General features: G+C 37.5%; 1 protein-coding gene across 16 annotated transcripts in view; it reads left to right on the top strand.

Moving 5' to 3' along the window:
* Positions 1 to 17751, top strand: part of MLLT10 (MLLT10 histone lysine methyltransferase DOT1L cofactor) — a 257846-nt gene that overhangs the window by 130127 nt on the left and 109968 nt on the right. For 15 of the 16 annotated variants that reach the window (XM_046678439.1, XM_046678438.1, XM_046678442.1 and 12 more), the window contains one exon: positions 1040 to 1135. The exons of the other annotated variant lie outside the window; for it this stretch is intronic. In XM_046678439.1, the coding sequence (XP_046534395.1) occupies positions 1040 to 1135 (96 nt within the window). The remainder of the gene's footprint in view (positions 1 to 1039; positions 1136 to 17751) is intronic. 16 annotated transcript variants of the gene reach the window in all.

Raw genomic sequence — 17751 nt, 5'->3', positions numbered from 1 at the left:
TAGTTATGGTACCACCAAGTTTTAAACACCTCAAATAACTCTCACCGTCATACTTTATTATGAAATTCTATAAATATTTTAAACAGAAATTTGTAATACAGTTGGCCCTCCGTATCCATGGGTGGCTTCCATACCTGCAGGCTTTGCATCCATGGATTCAACCAACTGCCAGCTGAAAGGCCTAGGTAGTTGGATCTGTACTGATCATGTACAGACTCTTTTCCTTGTCCTTATTCCCTAAACAATACAGTATAATGGCTATTTACATAGCATTTACATTGTATTAGGTATTATAAGTAATGAAGAGATGATTTAAAGTATATAGGAGGGTATGTGTAGGTTATATGCGTATACTACGCCATTTTATATAAGGGACTTGAGCATCTATGGATTTTGGTATCCAAGGGGGTCCTGGAACCAATTGCCATGGATACCGAGGGATGACTCTGCTTTTAGTAATGCTTTGAAAAATGCATGGGTCTAATACTGACATTTCCTTTAATTTTTTTCTTAATGAACTGCACAGGCAAGTTTTAGAAAACTGTATGCCTTAATTCTGAAAGTATGAGATTAAAAGGCTTCTTGCTTTCCCTAGCGGCATAAAGTAACTCCTCAAATCTTTTCTTTTCTTCTAGTCTTGGCATCTTTCTTCAATATGGCATTCTCTATTTTGGTTGAAACTTCTTTTCTTTTTTAAAGCAGACATTGAAAATTATAGTTGATTTCTTTAATGAGGTGGTTTGTGACAAAGTGACAAGCTAATGCTTATTTCAAAATATAGTGTATTGTCACATTTTAATGTACAAAACTATGGCATTAATGTTAAATTTAGGTTTAGATTTTTCTTTATAATGCAATAGATAATATATATATGGATGGTGTCTGAACTGGATTATATAGTTTGAAATAGTAAGACTTTTTTTTTTTTACTTCAATAGACATTTTTAAATACACTTGAATTGATTTAAGCCTAACAAAAAGATTATTTAAAACAATTTTATATACATATACATATATGTATATATATTTTCTTTTTTAGAAAAAGAGCAAACGGGGATCTAATAGGTCATATGATCAAAGTTTAAGTGATTCTTCCTCTCACTCTCAGGATAAACATCATGAGAAAGAGAAAAAAGTAAGTGGATTTGTTGTTGCTAAATATGTAGCACACTACTTAATAGAATTTTTTCCCTTTTTTAGATAAAAGTTCTTAATAGCTGAATGGAGGCATTGAAATACTGAAAATTTTTAACCAAGAGTATTAAGTCAAAGAGTAGGTTTATAATAATGCCATATTTGTGAATATTGTCATACATATTTCAATTGAAAATTTGAAATACAACTTGATTGAAAGGACGAGAGGGATTTCTTGCATATGTTACTGTGGTCATCTTGTGAAACCTTTAGGTGACTTCAGCAATAATAGTTTGTTCCTATATATTGTTAACTGATTATTTCATACATAAGTAAAAATCTTGTCAGCTTTTTCCCTTTATAATAGAACAATTTTGAAGTTCTGTATATACTGACTGTTTTTTTCCACAGTAGTGCTAATGTTGTATTATTTTTTTTAATGGCCAAATATCTTACTATTTGTTTGAGAATATTTTGTCTTTTAATTAAAACACTAAAAGCTTGCCTAATACTAATCTGTCTTCTTCTGACTTACCTATTTTCTCCCTACATTTTTACTTACTTAAAAGGATCTAAGTAATTTATAGTAAACTAATAAGTACTGTATAATTATTTGTAGGACATATTACCAACATAGGAAAAGCATACTTCTATGACTTGTTGTTAATAAAGTGAGGATACAAAGTACATCTTCACTAAGAAAAAAATATTACTCTTAAACTGTTGGTGTAACCTAGTTTGGAAAATATTTCCGCAGATTGTGTTAAACTGAATCACCTAACATTTTCATGTTTGTCAATACTTAAGATTTGGGAAGGTGATTAAAATGCTAATGTTATTTAAAAACGAATTTGTTTTGAATTTATATTTGTGCTGTTTTCAAGGTAAATATTGTAAAAACTTAAATTTTTGGTTTTGACATTGATTTTCCAATTATGAGTGAAATAATAATTATAACTTTAGATTCACCTTTAGAGCACTTGTTTGGTTTATGTTTTGTAGATCTTAGGCAGCAAGTATACATATTCATTGTGATTTCTTTCATGAGGTGCTTTTGTGATAGTGAGAATAGTAGGGTTCTATCTTGTTGTCTATTTTTGGATTACTGATGGAAAAAATGACAGATTTGATTTAATTAGCAGTTTTAGTAAGAAGCCTTGTGAGATTTCGTTTAAGCTTTTTAATCCACAAACAAGGGCTTCTTAGGTAGGGCTCAGTATATATTGTGAAGAGGGAAGTCTTACCATTGGTGTTCTCCTGTTCTGCCATTTCATGAGCGTTATCTTGTTTAAAGAAGTATTCACTGTATGATCTTAATCTATGCCCTGTCATCTTATTTTTAAAGAACAATTATTAAATGTAGTACAGTGTTTAATAAATACAGTGGTGATGACTGTGTTTATTTATTAATCATTATTTTTTGCTCTAGGAATGAATTTGATTTTTCTTTTTTTTCTTTTTTAAAGATTGGCACCTGAGCTAACAACTGTTGCCAGTCTCCTCTTTTTTTTCTTCTTCTTCTTCCCGAAGTCCCCGAATACATAGTTGTATATTCTAGTTGTGAGTGCCTCTCTGATTGTGCCACGTGGGACGCTGCCTCAGCATGGCTTGATGAGAGGTGCCATGTCTGTGACCAGGATCGGAACCCGTGAATCCCTGGGCCGCCGAAGCAGAGCGCACAAACTTAACCACTTGGCCATGGGGCCAGCCCCTGATTTTTCGTTTTATGAGTTTTTTTGCAGTTGTTGAATACTAGATTGAAAAACATTGTATTTAGTCAAACTTGCTTAGCTTTAAATTTTAGCAGTTGGTATTTTCATTTGTATGTAAATACTATTTGGATTTTACTTTCAGCATATATATAAGTTTAGTATAAATTGATTTTGTTGTCAAAATCAACTTGTGCGTTTTATTTTATAATAACTAAGATTTTCTGATAATCTATAAAGGCTGTGAGGTAAACGTTCTGTAAATTTGTTATTATTGTTAGGCTTGTTTGATTGCCTTAGGAATATTTGGGAAGAGACTTTTTTATTATGGTATGACCTTGACCTCTCCAAAGCTCTATTCTTTCAGGTTCTCTTACATCTTCACAGTGGACTTTATAGCACGTCTTTGTTTTACTCTTCATACAATGATTTTCTGACAGTGGCTTCGATTTTATCTTTTTCTAGAAGCCACTCCTTACTTTTAGTATTGTTTGCTGTCTGAAGAGACTGGGAATTTTCAAAACCAGCAAGTCTTGGTTCCTTTTTGTCAGTAGTCCTCCCTAATTTAGTTTATGTTCCTGCTTTTTTACTGTAAATAGCAAAAAATAAGACTGCGCCTTCAACATATTACCTAGAAAATCTCCTTAGTTAAATCATACAATTCATTAAATACATTTTCTATTTTCTGTTTCCGTAGGCAACAATGTTGCTAAACTTCTAGTTACTACATAACAAGAACTCCCTTGCCTCTAATTTTTTTTAACCTATTTCTCACTTTCTTCTGAGCCCTAGATAGCAGCCTCCCGACAGGCCATGAGGTTCCTAGTAAGAGTCTCTTCCATGCTTACTGGGCTTTCACTCATAAGCTGCCGATGGCCCTTCCAGCCTCTGCCTACTGCCTAATTCCAAGTAACTCCCACATTTTTACTTTTTTTGTTATATCCCACTTGTTGTAACAAAATATGTTATCAGTTACCTTTTGTAGCATAACACATCCCTAAAATTTAGTGACTTAAAACTATAGTAAACATTTGTTGTCTCATAGTTTCTTTGGGTAAGGAATTTGGACTTAGCTGGATATTTCTAGCTCAGGGTCTCTCATCAGATTGCGGTCAAGATGTTGGCAGGACTATAGTCATTTGAAGGCTTGACTGTGGCTGGAGGATATGCTTCTAAGATGGCTTATTCACATGGCTGGCAAGTTGGTGCTGGCTGTGCAGGAACCTCAGTTTCTTGCTGCGTGAACCTTCCCTTAGGGCCACTTGAGTTGAGTGTCCTTATGACATGGCACCTAGCTTTTCCCAGAGTGAGTGGTCTAAGAGAGAGCAAGGTGAAAGCTGCAATATTTTTTATGTTCTTGCCTCAGATGTCACGTGTCTTTTATTTTCCCCTCTAATTGAATGCCTTTTTTGCTAAACTATTATTTGGTTGTAAGATACATAAAAAGTATTTGCCATTTTAACCACTTGTAAGGCACACAATCATTTTTGCAATATTCTGTTGGTTACATAGGGCAGCCTGTTCAGTGTGGGTGGGTACTACCTAGGAACAAAGACTATTGGGAACTATCTTGGAAGCTGGCTATGATACCCTAAGAATTGGGCAAATATCCTGTTTCTTATCAACTTTTCATCCACAGGTCTTAGCATTGATTGATGATTCTATCTGAAATAAATAATGTCTGACAAAAGGTGATTTTCTAATTCCATCATTCATTCTGTATCCATTATTTGGCATTCTACTGTAAATTAGAGCTTTCTTCCCTTTCTCCCTTTTTTACTTCATCAGTAATGGGCAAGGGAGGAGTCTACAAAGGAATCAAGAAGTAGCTATAAATACAGGAAGAAAATTAGGAGAGATTGGTATTTTCGAATCCAGGGGAAGTGGATATTTCAAGAAGGAGGGTCAGTGCTCAGCAGTGTTAGATGCATATGAAATATCAAATAATAGGAAGATAAATACATGTCCTTTGGAATTAATGTTAAAGAAGTTGTTGAGAAGGAGTTTCAGTGTAGTAAGAGGAGAAGCTAACTGAAATTGGTAGATGAATAGAGTAGTATGAGGAAGTGTAGATAGTGAGAGTACTTAACTCTTCTAAAAACCTAAGATATGAAGGAGAGGAGAGGAATAGGGCAATAACGGGAGGAATATGTGAGATTAAAGTGTAGTAACAGACAAGAAAAACACTCTGTCCCTCCCTGTTTTGCGGGGGAAGGAAGAAAAGGGGCGCATAGGTGAATAACTTGGTCACCTGGAGAGCAGCAGAGAAAGTAGGTGTGGGCAGAAGGGAGAGATAGCTTAGGCAGATTGGGTATAAGGGTAAGAAAACCAAAAAGAAGCAGAGGAGGGTAAGGAAACAAAAATGTTTCAAGCAGTAGATCATGAGATCAAGGTTGGATAATAGATGCAAGTGAAACTAGAGAATTGAGGGCATAGGGATTTGGAGGAAATGTTGGAGCAAGGGCCTAGAGCGACTCAGTGAGGTCCAAGAACAAATAAGAGTGTGAATCAACGGCAAGGTTATGGAGAAAGAACAGATTGTGGTGGTTTAATGTTTCAGAGTGTTTTGGCATCAGTTATTGGGAGACAATTCATGGGTCTCTCACATATGAATACACCTTGTAAGTAGAGGCCCTGACTGCCTTTGTTTCAGATTATCTTTTCAAAGTTGTTTGTATAATGAAAAGCCTTGGAAAATGGAGGCACCATCATCCAGAGCAAAGGGCAGATTTTCTTACAGCCAGGGAAGATAGATAGTATCTCTTTCGGGGATAATTGGCAGGCATGCTTACTGTTCAGAATTGGGTTCCGTAAGCCCAAGGTTCCTCTCATGTAATGAAACCCAGTGTGTGTGCAAGTGTCATCTGGCCCCCTTCAGCTCATCCTGTCAGAGTTGGTGCAAATGCTGACGCTCTGGCCACTGCTGTCCTATGGGTAATAAAGCCCTCGTGTCCAACCCAGCAGTCTTGTATCTTCCTCCAGCATCCCTAAAACTGGTGGCCTAACTTATTAGCTTGCAAGTATGGTAAGATCGTAGAGCCTTCATGATTTTTGGCACAAGATGTAATTGTAGGCATACTGAAGGAGAATTTAAGTGAGAGCCATTGGAATTGAGGATGTTTGGGGACTGTATTGTCTTTATCTGGGTAACACATCCACTGTTGTGGTCAGGGATGTTGGGATACTGTGATTGAAGGTCTTATCAAGATCATATGGAGTAGGAAGAGTTATCTAAAGAAAAATAGTGGACAGACAAAAACAAGAGATATACATTAATAAATGACAGAGCCAGGATTAAAGACCAAGTATGCCTGACTCCAAAGTCCATGGATTTTTTTTTTCATAAATTTTTCTAGCTTTTACTTGGAGGTTTAATAATCACATTTCTTTAAAAGTTAGACAAATCAGATGTATTACAAATTGAATTCCTTTTGTATTAGTACAAATGGTGAAGTTTTCACTTGTTCTTTTTTTTTTTTTGAGGAAGATTAGCCCTGAGCTAACATCCACCACCAACCTTCCTCTTTTTTTCTGGCGAAGACTGGCCCTGAGCTAACATCTGTGCCCATCTTCCTCTATTTGATATGTGGGACGTCTGCCACAGCCTGGGTTGAAAGTGGTGTATAGGTCCTCACCCAGGATCCTAACCGGCAAACCCTGGGCCGCCAAAGTGGAACGTGTGAACTTAACCACTGTGCCACCAGGCTGGCCCTCACATGTTCTAAAAAGAATGCTAATCATAGAATCTCTTATGAATCCTTTACTTTGTTCCAAGAAGTTCTCTTTTGGACTGATTATTGTTTGGGAGAAGAGATTTATGAAGAGCTTTTAACTCAGAAGGGATAGATACTTTGTCAAAAGAGAATAAAAAATGAAAGTTGCAAGTAGATGTGAATAGCCTTTTTGAAATTTTGCTTGAATTCAAATATTGAAGACAAACATGAATACAGTGTGTAGATTAAATGGCATCTCCGTGAAATGAAATTTTACAATTAGTCGATTTGACCAAGGGCTAACTTCTTTATTCAACAGAGTTATTATCTTTTGTAAGGTTGAGATTGCACATAATGTAAAGACTCAAATGCTTAAATTCATTTAGGTCTTTAGTGTTCCATTCCAGCTATCTAAAATCGCATTATGGAGATTAAGTGACTATAACAAATTGTTTTCCATTAATAATACAAATATTTGTTAATATATTTGTTATCTAGTTTAGTTTCCTTTTTCATAGATGAATAAATAGGGACATGAATATTTAATTGAATTTGATAAATGTTTATGAAGCATCTACTGAATTCAAGACATCATGCTCAATTCCTAAGGAAAAAACCAGAAATTGAAAATCTGCAGAGTCACATTGACATTAAGCAGTTCGTTCAAAGTTGTATATTTGGGGGCGTTAATAGTGAGAGAGCCCAGTTTATATTTTTAAACTTTTGTGCTCTTTCCATATGATTTTTCTTTTGTATATTTCAGAAGTGTAGCTACAAGCAATGAGTGTTAATAAGTGTGACTTTTTTGAAAAGCTGTTTAACTACTATGTTTCATCTAATCTGATTTACCACTCATTGTAAGATGCATCTTTATTTTACGTACCTCTAAGAAAGAAAAAAGGATGCCAAGAGGACACAGGATTGTTGTAATATACACCCAAATTTTAGAGATTTAAATAAGTTTCTTAGAATCTGTTAAATATGGCATGACAAGGAAACTTAAAGTTTCTGTCATTTTACCTAATAAGTATTAGATATAAACTTTAAGATTTTTGTTATTTGTCACTATTTAGCCGTTTATAGTAGCTGACATTTAGAAATGATGTAAATGGCCCATACTAGACAAAAAGTTTTGGCACATCAGTAGAATGCGATATTATGTTGTGCCCCAGTTTCCTCATTGTATCAAGGTGATATTAGTACCTAACCTCATAGGGTTGTTGTAAAAATTAAATTTAATATATGTAAAATGCCTTGGCACATAGTAAAGTACTTCTTGAAAATCTGGTTGTCTAGGCAGAAAACTCAATAGCATCTTAGTGTTAGTTAATATTATTACAGTTAAAATTATGATTTAGAAGACAAATGATGTGCAAAGGGATTTTTAATATAAGTGAAAAATGCAGTATACGAAAGTGTATATTTAGTATAATCCCAATTTTGCTTAGGATTTTTATGTAGAAGCCTGGAAGAAAATTTACCAAAGTGTTAACAATTATGGTTATACCATAATTAGTTTATTTTCACCTTTTTATTTTAAAAGATTTTAATAGTATAGGAAATTTATGTGAGCAATACAAAGAACAACTGTATATGTTTAACCTGGATTCAACAGTTTTTCACATTTTACCACATTTGATTTATCTTCATCCTTATACATATACATAAAATATATAGACATTGAAAAAATCTGTTTATGGCCATTTGAGAATTAGTTGCTCACATTGTGACACTTCATCTCTAAATGGTTAAGCGTGTATCTTCTGAGAAGGACATACTTCTGCATTGCTAGAGTGTAGTTATCTTACTTAGGAAATTTAACATTAATATACTACTACCACTATTTAGTGTACAATCCATATGCAAATATCTCCTGGTTGTCTCAGTAATATCCTTCGTAGCTGCTTTAAAAGGAAATTGATGCGGGATTCAATCAGGTATTAACCATTGCATTTAGTGCTTGTGTCTTTTAGTCCCCTTTAATCTCAGTCTGCCTCTCATGACGTTGACATTTTTGAAGAGTCTAGACCAGTTTTTTTTTAGTATAGAGTTATCAATTAATTAATCTATTTGACTCTGAAATATGTTTTTATTTATATATTTTTATTGCAATAACCTTGGTTTATAACATTATATAAATTTCAGGTGTACATCATTATGTGTTTTGATTTCTTTGTAGATTACATCATGTACACCACCCAAAGACTAATTACCATCCATCACCACACACGTGTCTAATTACCCTGTTCACCCTCCACACTTCACCCTTCCCCTCTGGTAACCGCCAGTCCAATCTCTGTTTTTGTGTGTTTTCATCATTGTTTTTATCTTCTACATTATAAGTGAGATCATATGGTATTTGACTTTTTCTCTCTGACTTACTTCATTTAGCATAATACCCTCAAGGTCCATGCATGTTGTCACAAAGTGGCTGAATTTCATCATTTCTTATGGCTGAGTAGTATTCCATTGTGTATAGATACCACATCTTCTTTAATCTAGTCATCCTTTGATGGGCACCCAGGTTGCTTCCAAGTCTTGGCTATTGTGAATGAGGCTGCAGTGAACAGGGGGGTGCCTGTACCTTTATGCGTTTGTGTTTTCGTGTTCTTTGGAAAAATACCCAGCAGTGGAATAGCTGGATCATATGGTAGGTCTATTCTTAATTTTTTGAGGAATCTCCCTACTGTTTTCCATAGTGGTTGCACCAGTGTGTACTCCCACCAGCCCTTATGAAGGTTCCCTTCTCTCCACATCCTCTCCAACACTTGTTGTTTCCTGTCTTGTTAATTATAGCCGTTCTGACAGGAGTGAGGTGATATCTCATTGTAGTTTTGATTTGCATTTCCCTGATAGTTAATAATGTTGAACATCTTTTCGTGTACCTGTTGACCATCTGTATATGTTCTTTGGAGAAATGTCTGTTCAGATCTTTTGCCCTTTGTTAATTGGGTTGTTTATTTGTTGTTGAAATGTATGAGTTCTTTGTATATTTTGGATATTAACCCCTTATCAGATATATGGATTGCAAATTTTGGGGTTTTTTGGGTTTTTTTCATGCTCCAGTTATTCTGTCAAACATTGATTTTCTTCAGTCTTCATTTTTCTCTTTTCTTATTTCCATCTCAGTGCACATCCAGCACTTCCTTAGTTCTAGCTTTCTGATGAAGCTGCACTTTGTCTGTCTTCTATCGCTCACACGGTAGCTCTTGGTTTGGATATCTTTTACATGATTTTCTTCTTTTTTCATTTCACCTCTATACTGCTAGTTGTCATTAGTATATGTCTTACTGCCAGGCTGTGTGTCTCAAAGCTGATCCCTATCTTTTGTACCCTACTGTTCTTCCTGTTCTTCCTGTTTCTTGAACACAGTGAAACCATGTAAAATGCTTACTTTTTTACAAACCTAGAGTTTTAAGTGTGAGGGTAATGGAATAGAGATAGTGTTGTTGACAACTTTTGAGTAATTAAGAACTGATTTGGGAGAAATTCTAATTTTATTTGAATTGAATATAACGTAGTAGTTACATATACATTTATAGGCAAATAGGAATATGAAGCTGGAGCAAGAGATGTTAATGGAGTAAGAAGTCTTTGCTGAAGTCGTGAAAAGGGACACTCTCTGTTGAGAAGGGCTGATGAGGACTTTTATCCCTAGAGGAAGAAAAAGCTTTAGTATTAAATGTTGAAAATAGATATACTTGTTGATCAGGCAGAGAGAAGTTAAAGTGATTATTAAATCACTTATTATTAATTCCTTTGTGTGTTTGCATAGTTTGTTTCCTTAACTTTTCCAACTCTACAGTATAACCACATTCGTTTCTTTGTGACCCACTTCCTTCATCTTTAAAGCCAGCAATGTTGCAACTCTCAGATCGTTCTTCCATAGTCATATCTCCCTGAGTCTCTTCTGCTGCCTCCTTCTTTCACTTTTAAGGACTCTTGTGATTACATTGTGCCCACTGGATAATGTAAGATAATCTCCCTATCTCAAGGTCCTTTATTTACTTATATTTGCAAAGTGCCTTTTGCCGTGTAAGGTAACATATTTATAGATTCTGGAGATTAAGACTTGGATATCTTTGGGTACTATTATTTCACCTACCACAGAAGTATTGTCTGGCACTGTGAGAATGGCCTGAGTTCTACCTCATAGTGCAGTGATGACATGCATTTTTGGATCAATTTGTAGGTAGTGAGGTTAAATAGCTGCAGCAACCCAGTGGATACCGTTGGGTTTCAGCTTAGTTGAACTGTCTGAATCAAGCCCAGCGCTCAGGGAAAGCTCTGTGAGATGAGGGGGTGGGGCACTTAACGCCTTTTTTTTTTTTTTTTTGAGGAAGATTAGCCCTGAGCTAACTGCCATCAATCCTCCTCTTTTTGCTCAGGAAGACTAGCCCTGAGCTAACATCATGCCCATCTTCCTCTCCTTTATACATGGGACGCCTACCACAGCATGGCGTGCCAAGCAGTACCATGTCCGCACGCAAGATCCGAACCCGTAAACCCCAGGCCGTCGAAGTGGAACGTGCGCCCTTAATCGCTGCATCACCGGGCTGGCCCCTTAACGTATGTTAAGGAAGAATGGCAACAGCTCAGCTGTCTTACAGTTCAACACCTCTTGCAGTTACCCTGCAAACTTCAAATTCATTTACGGATGACAGTAAAAGATCTCAAAGTTTTTTGCAGTGAGTCCTGGTTGTGAGAAGGCAGCTTTGGTCTTCTAGGGAGATTTCCCAGAGATAGACCAACTCCCATGGGAAATTATAGTTGAGATCTTAAATAATATTCAGGCTCTTAATGCCCCAGATTGGCTTTCCAATGTTAATAAAGCATTTACAATGTGATAAAGGTGACCCACTGGAAAATGAGAAATCTAGATAAATTCTTACAACCAGCCAGCACTGCCACCCTGAAAAATTCTCCCAACCCTTATGAAACTAGCAGCTACCGAAACTAGATGAAAACCTGAGAGGTTATCTTAGTAATGGGGTAACAGAGGTCCCAGATTAAGGCAAGCTCTCCAAAACAGGTCCCTGCTGTGTGAGCCTAGATCCAGTCAACCTGAGGGTACAAACTGGCTGCTGAGTCAAGGGGTTCTCAGGGCTGAAATAAATGGTGTCACCCATGAGGACATCACAATATAGAGCATTATGAGTGCTGAAAAAATGGGAAATTTATTTGGTTGACCCACAAACAGCCATCATGCCCTTTGCAATTGAAAGTAAATACAAAGACTCATTTAATGGTGTGGAGCCACTTTCTACACCCACAATCTCTAAATCTTACTCAACCTCCTCACCCTTGAAGGCGACCACAGTTGCTTTAAGAAGAAAAATATTAGAGATGGAGATGAGGTTTCCCTATCCCAAGGAGGAATCAATGGCCATATGCACCCATCCAAGTATGGTGGGGAATTTGGAGAGAGGAGAGACACAAATTTTTATGGCTCTATCACTATCCTACCTACACCCATGGAAGAAAAAGGCACCAGGATTCAGTGGACAGATTAACAGTGGGGTAAGAAAGCTAACATGACTTTGTAGGCCAGGCCTTTCGGCAACTAACTGTACTTTTGTTACTGCTTATACATCCGAAGATGTAGTAGGAAATGACGTGTTATACAGCAGTCAGCAAACTATGGCACCCAAGCTAACAATGATTTTTACATTTTCAAAGAGCTTTTTTTAAAAAAAGGAAGAATATGTAGCAGAGACTGTATGGGGGTCTGCAAAGCCTAAAACATTTACTATCTGGTTCTTTGCAGAAAAAGGTTGCAAACCTCTGTGTTATATGCTTATCATTACCCATCCCGTGAGTGCCAGAGTATTCCCCCAATGAGGCAGGGGGTGCTAATAGGACATATAAATTTGCTCCCCTTCCCTTCCCAACCACTTCCCTTTCCAGTGAAAACACAATAGATGAATAGATGGGGACAAAGGGAAACCTCAACCTTGATTAAGAACTTAAAGTAGCAGGGGTAGTAAGAGATGCGCTATCTCAACACAAAAGCCCTGTAAGGCCAGTGAAAAGCGGTTAACGGGAGCTGGAGGCTTATAGTGAATTACTGTCAAGTGAGTTTAATTATTGCTCTTATAGCCACAGCTGTTACAGACTAAACCCAGTACACAAATTGATGGTACTTGTACTTGTCTTGGACATTGCCAACGGCATCTTTGCTATACCATTCACACCCAAGGATCAAGATCAGTTCATATGCAGGTTGCAAGGCCTCCAATATAAGTTTGTAGTGCTTCCAGGAGAAGCAAAATTCCCTTGCCATTTGCTACCAATACGTATGTCAGGATTGAGTGCAAGTGCCTCTCTTGTCTGATTTCCAAAGCTTTCACTGTTGCTTGGTAAGTCAGTAGTAACATCAGTCTCAACAGCTCTGACTGCGATGTTATCACACTTCTCTCAACAGGGCTGGCTGGAAAACCCCAATAAAATCCAGGGAGCTGCTCACCAAGTACAGTTTCTTGGAACTATGTGAGCAGATTTACAATGTCTGATCCCTCTGGCAGATCTCTTCAGACCCCCATCATCAAAAAGGAGGCCGATATTAAAGGCTCTATGTGACTCCCTTTGATATTCTACTTGGTCTTTTATATCAGCTATCCTGCAAATATGCATTCTTTGAGAGGAGCCCAAACCAACATGTTGTACTGAAATCTGTACAACAAGCTATAGACACTCTCTACCTTTAGGGCCCCACATCCTCATTACACATTTGAGCTACAAGTTTCTGTGACTGATAATTTTGCCAATTTGAGCCTCTGGCAAAGAGCCTCCAGCCAGAGGCCCCCACTAGGGTTTTCAACTTGCGACCTCCCTGACACAGCTATCAGGTGCATCCCTTTCTGAAAAGCAGTTATTAGCTTGCCAGTGGGCTCTTGTCAAAACTAAACACCTGACCCATGGAGGCTTTGTAACTCTCCAGCCTAAGCCAGCTAACATTAAGTCAGACTTAACAACTAATGATGTGGGAAGGGCCCAAAATTCCTCACTTGTCAAATGGAAATGGTATATTCAAGATCGCAACTGGCTTTTGGCTCCAGCAGCATCTCAGCTTTACATTAAAAAGTGGCAGCTACTTCCACCACCACGTGATGCAAAGCTGTTGGCTTAATGTGGACGTCAACTCACAGAGCTTTCCCTGAGCGCTGGGCTTGATTCAGACAGTTCAACTAAGCTGAAACCCAACGGTATCCACTGGGTTGCTGCAGCTATTTAACCTCACTCCTACTAAACTGATCCAAAAATGCATGTCATCACTGCACTATGAGGTAGAACTCAGGCCATTCTCACAGTGCCAGACAATACTTCTGTGGTAGGTGAAATAATAGCACCCAAAGATATCCAAGTCTTAATCTCCAGAATCTATAAATATGTTACCTTACACGGCAAAAGGCACTTTGCAAATATAAGTAAATAAAGGACCTTGAGATAGGGAGATTATCTTACATTATCCAGTGGGCACAATGTAATCACAAGAGTCCTTAAAAGTGAAAGAAGGAGGCAGCAGAAGAGACTCAGGGAGATATGACTATGGAAGAATGATCTGAGAGTTGCAACATTGCTGGCTTTAAAGATGAAGGAAGTGGGTCAGAGTTCCTAAGCTTTACTTGGTTTCTGCCCATAGTGGCTGCTTGTTAGTTTCTCTCCTTTCACGTTCAGTATAGATAAGTGTCTCTGTAGCTGTTATCTGAAAAGGATTGGAACCTTCTGTCCACGGAGGATGAATCTTAGTACTATTTATTACACTGGGATGGAACTGAAGCTTCCTGTCAGATTGGTGAGGAAGTCCTCTTACCTGGAGGAGGTTTAGAACCACCAGAACATCATTTGGGCAACTCTCTTAGAATGTATTTTCTAGTATTCAGCCTGCAACCATGTCCTCAATTCCTCCTCATTATCAAGCAATAAAATGAAGGACCATTTACTGCCTGATTGACCATACAATTTGCTCAATATGTTTCTTACCCATTCCCATAGACTTGCCTCAAATCCCATTAATTGGTCTGCGAGGCCCTTATCCTTCCTGTTCCAGAAAGCCGTGTCTCTGACAGTATCACATTCTCACCATCAGACTGTCAAGAATGGTGAAAGAGGTCTGTGGTTTTTACCCTACTTGTAAGGTAACTACTTAGGAGACAGGAGAATTCTGGGTAAGAGATGAAGGACAGTTTATTACTTAGTGTGATAGCAGTAGAGACCCGGTTTCCAAAGGGCAACACAAAGAGGGCCAGATGACATCTGCTCATGCAGTCTTTTGCATTGCTGTAGAGGAACCCTGAGCTTAGGGCACTTGAATCTTTTGCAGTGGGTGGTAAGCATGGCTGCCCTTTAGTCTTAAGGCAGACACTCTGTCTTCTAAGTCTGTTCATTATATAAACAAACTTGAAAAGATAGTCCAGAACAATGGGCAAGTCATTGCCTCACTTGCAAGACATGCAGAAACAGTAGACTCACATAGAATTGTCTCCCGACACATAATAATTCTCAAATTAAGAGTGGCTTAATACAGTGTTTAGTTTTCATTCACAGTGAAGTCTAAAACAAGTGTTCTTGATTGGCAGACAGTTTTCTTCCAAGCCATGGACCAGGAACTTAGCTTCCTTCCCTTTGACTCAGCCTTCTTTTCAGTGTTGCTTCCAAGGCTGCCATGCTCATTTGCATTAATCTCTGGATGAGGAAGGAGCATGGACACTAAATAGTTGTGACTTTTAAGGACCAGGCCTAGAGGTGACACACATCATTTTTCATTCAGATTGCATTTGCCTAGAATCCAGTTAAATGGCCACATCTAACTGCATAGGAAACTGGGAAATGTCTAGTCATATTCTGAGTAAGAAAAAGAAATGGGTTTGGTGAATAGCCAGCTGTCTCTACCTCATTTTAGCCTGTTCTTTCTGTTAAGCCGTATTCAATTATTAAAAATTCAAACAAGGCAGAACATTTTTTAAAAATACAAGTTAATTAAAAAAAACTGTACTCCAGAATTCACCATCCAGGAGTATCCATCAGTACTACTAAGGAATAAACATTCCAGATGTTTTCTTTTTTATACATATATATATATATATATATATATATATACACACACACATAGATTAAAAGGATGGTTAGATAAAAATTATTTTGTTAAATGATGTAATGCTAACTTTTTAAAAAATATTAAAGTCAGAATGCAAACTGGTGCAGCCACTATGGAAAACAGTATGGAGATTTCTCAAAAAATTAGAAATAGAAATACCTTAGGACCCAGCCATCCCACTACTGGGTATCTATCCAAAGAACTTGAAATCAGCAATTCCAAAAGTCCCATGCACCCTGTGTTCATTGCAGCATTATTTACAATAGCCAAGACGTGGAAGCAGCCTAAGTGCCCATCAACTGATGATTGGATAAAGAAGATAGGGTATATATATACAATGGAATACTGCTCAGCCACAAAAAAGACAAAATCGTCCCATTCACAACAGTGTGGATGGACCTTGAAGGTATTATGTTAAGTGAAATAAGCCAGACAGAGAAAGACGAACTCTGTATGACTCCACTCATAGGTGGAAGTTAAACATAGAGACAAAGAGAATTGATTGATGGTTACTAGGGAAAAGGGGGTCTGGGGGGAGGGCACAAAGGGTGAAGTGGTGTACCTACAACATCACTAACAATAATGTACAACTGAAATTTCACAAGGTTGTAAAGTATAATCTTAATAAAAAGTTAAAAAAATGTATTAAGGTCATTTTCTTGGCTTTATAGAAGAAAAAGAAAGTGAAGTAAAATAGGTGACATTGAACTGAAAGTAAAATTTCCTAGGGCTGGCCCAGTGACGACGTGGTTCAGTTTGCATACTCCACTTTGGCAGCTGGCCCCAGGGTTCGTGGATTTGGATCCTGGGTGTGGACGTATACATCACTTGTTAAGCCATGCTGTGGTGGCATCCCACATACAAAATAGAGGAAGACTGGCACAGATGTTAGCTCAGGGATGATATTCCTTGAGCAAAAAGAGGAAGATTGGCAACAGATGTTAGCTCAGGGCCAATCTTGCTCACCAAAAAAAAAAGAAGAAAAGAAAAAACAAATTTCCTTACCACAAGAAATATTATTTCCTTAAAGATACCTTTAAGTTTAATAGTAGAGATTAGGAAAACAAACAAAATCATTGAGAGGTAAGACTGTCTTTCCAGTTAGGATGCTTTTAGCTGTAACAGAATATTGCTAAAGCAATAGGAAATTTCTTGTTTTGCATAAGAAGTTCAGAAGCTAGGCTTTTCTCAGATTGTTTAATTTAACGATAGCCATTCAACAGTGGCCAGGCATTGTTGTTTTTGTGGTTCTCGTGGCTTTTCCTAGCATAGTTGCCAGGTCACTGCAGTTGTTCAGGGGTCACGGCCTAATACTTGAGCATCTCTAGGTGGGAAGGGAGTACCTTTTTAAGAGAGAGACATTCCCAGCCTCTCACAGAAAATTGCCCCTTCTGTTTTATTATTCGGACCTAAACCCATCCCAGACCTAAAGTAGTTAGTGGCTAAGGAGAATAGTTTTATCTTAATTGACTAGACATACCCGTGTTCACCTCTGTGCAGGACTGTGGGGCTACTTTATGAGGATGTGAGCGGGATTAGCCAAAGAAAATGGGGGACTTTGTCTTCAAGGAAGGGCTTTATGTGTAGTTACTGTTGGGGGGCAAACTTTTATGTTTTGTTTTAATTACATGCTTCAAAATCTGTACTGAGCTCCTGCTATTAAAGGCTAATAGTATCCCCATGCTCCTCTTGTTTCCTGCTGTCCAGTTTGGTTGTTTTTAAAGGTCTGTATGTTACATTTTTCAGGTCTGTGGCATTCTCTTCTGTAAATGTAATCCTCAGAGTTGTTTAGGTATTTGTTGTTTAATTTAAAATTGTTAGATGGTTATTACCAGTCCTTTTACCACAGCTTCTCCAGTAACTTCTTTATGTCATCTCTTAAATTGGTTGAATTTTATTGTCAAGTAACTTTTTTCAAGAGCAAGTTCTTAGGACCTGTATTCTCTGAATTCCTTCATAATGGGAAATGTTTCCTTATTGCCTTAGTTTTGAACTATGTCTTGGCTGTGCTTAGTATCATTGGGTCACACTTTGTTTCTCCTGAGAATGTAGACAGTGGGCCTAGAATATTGCTGTGGAGAGGACTGAAGACTCCCCC

This window comes from Equus quagga, chromosome 12 (genome assembly GCF_021613505.1).
Source record: "Equus quagga isolate Etosha38 chromosome 12, UCLA_HA_Equagga_1.0, whole genome shotgun sequence".
NCBI lineage: Eukaryota > Metazoa > Chordata > Mammalia > Perissodactyla > Equidae > Equus > Equus quagga.
The sequence above is the reverse complement of the archived record's forward strand: the minus strand, read 5'-3'. Positions and strand labels throughout refer to the sequence as shown.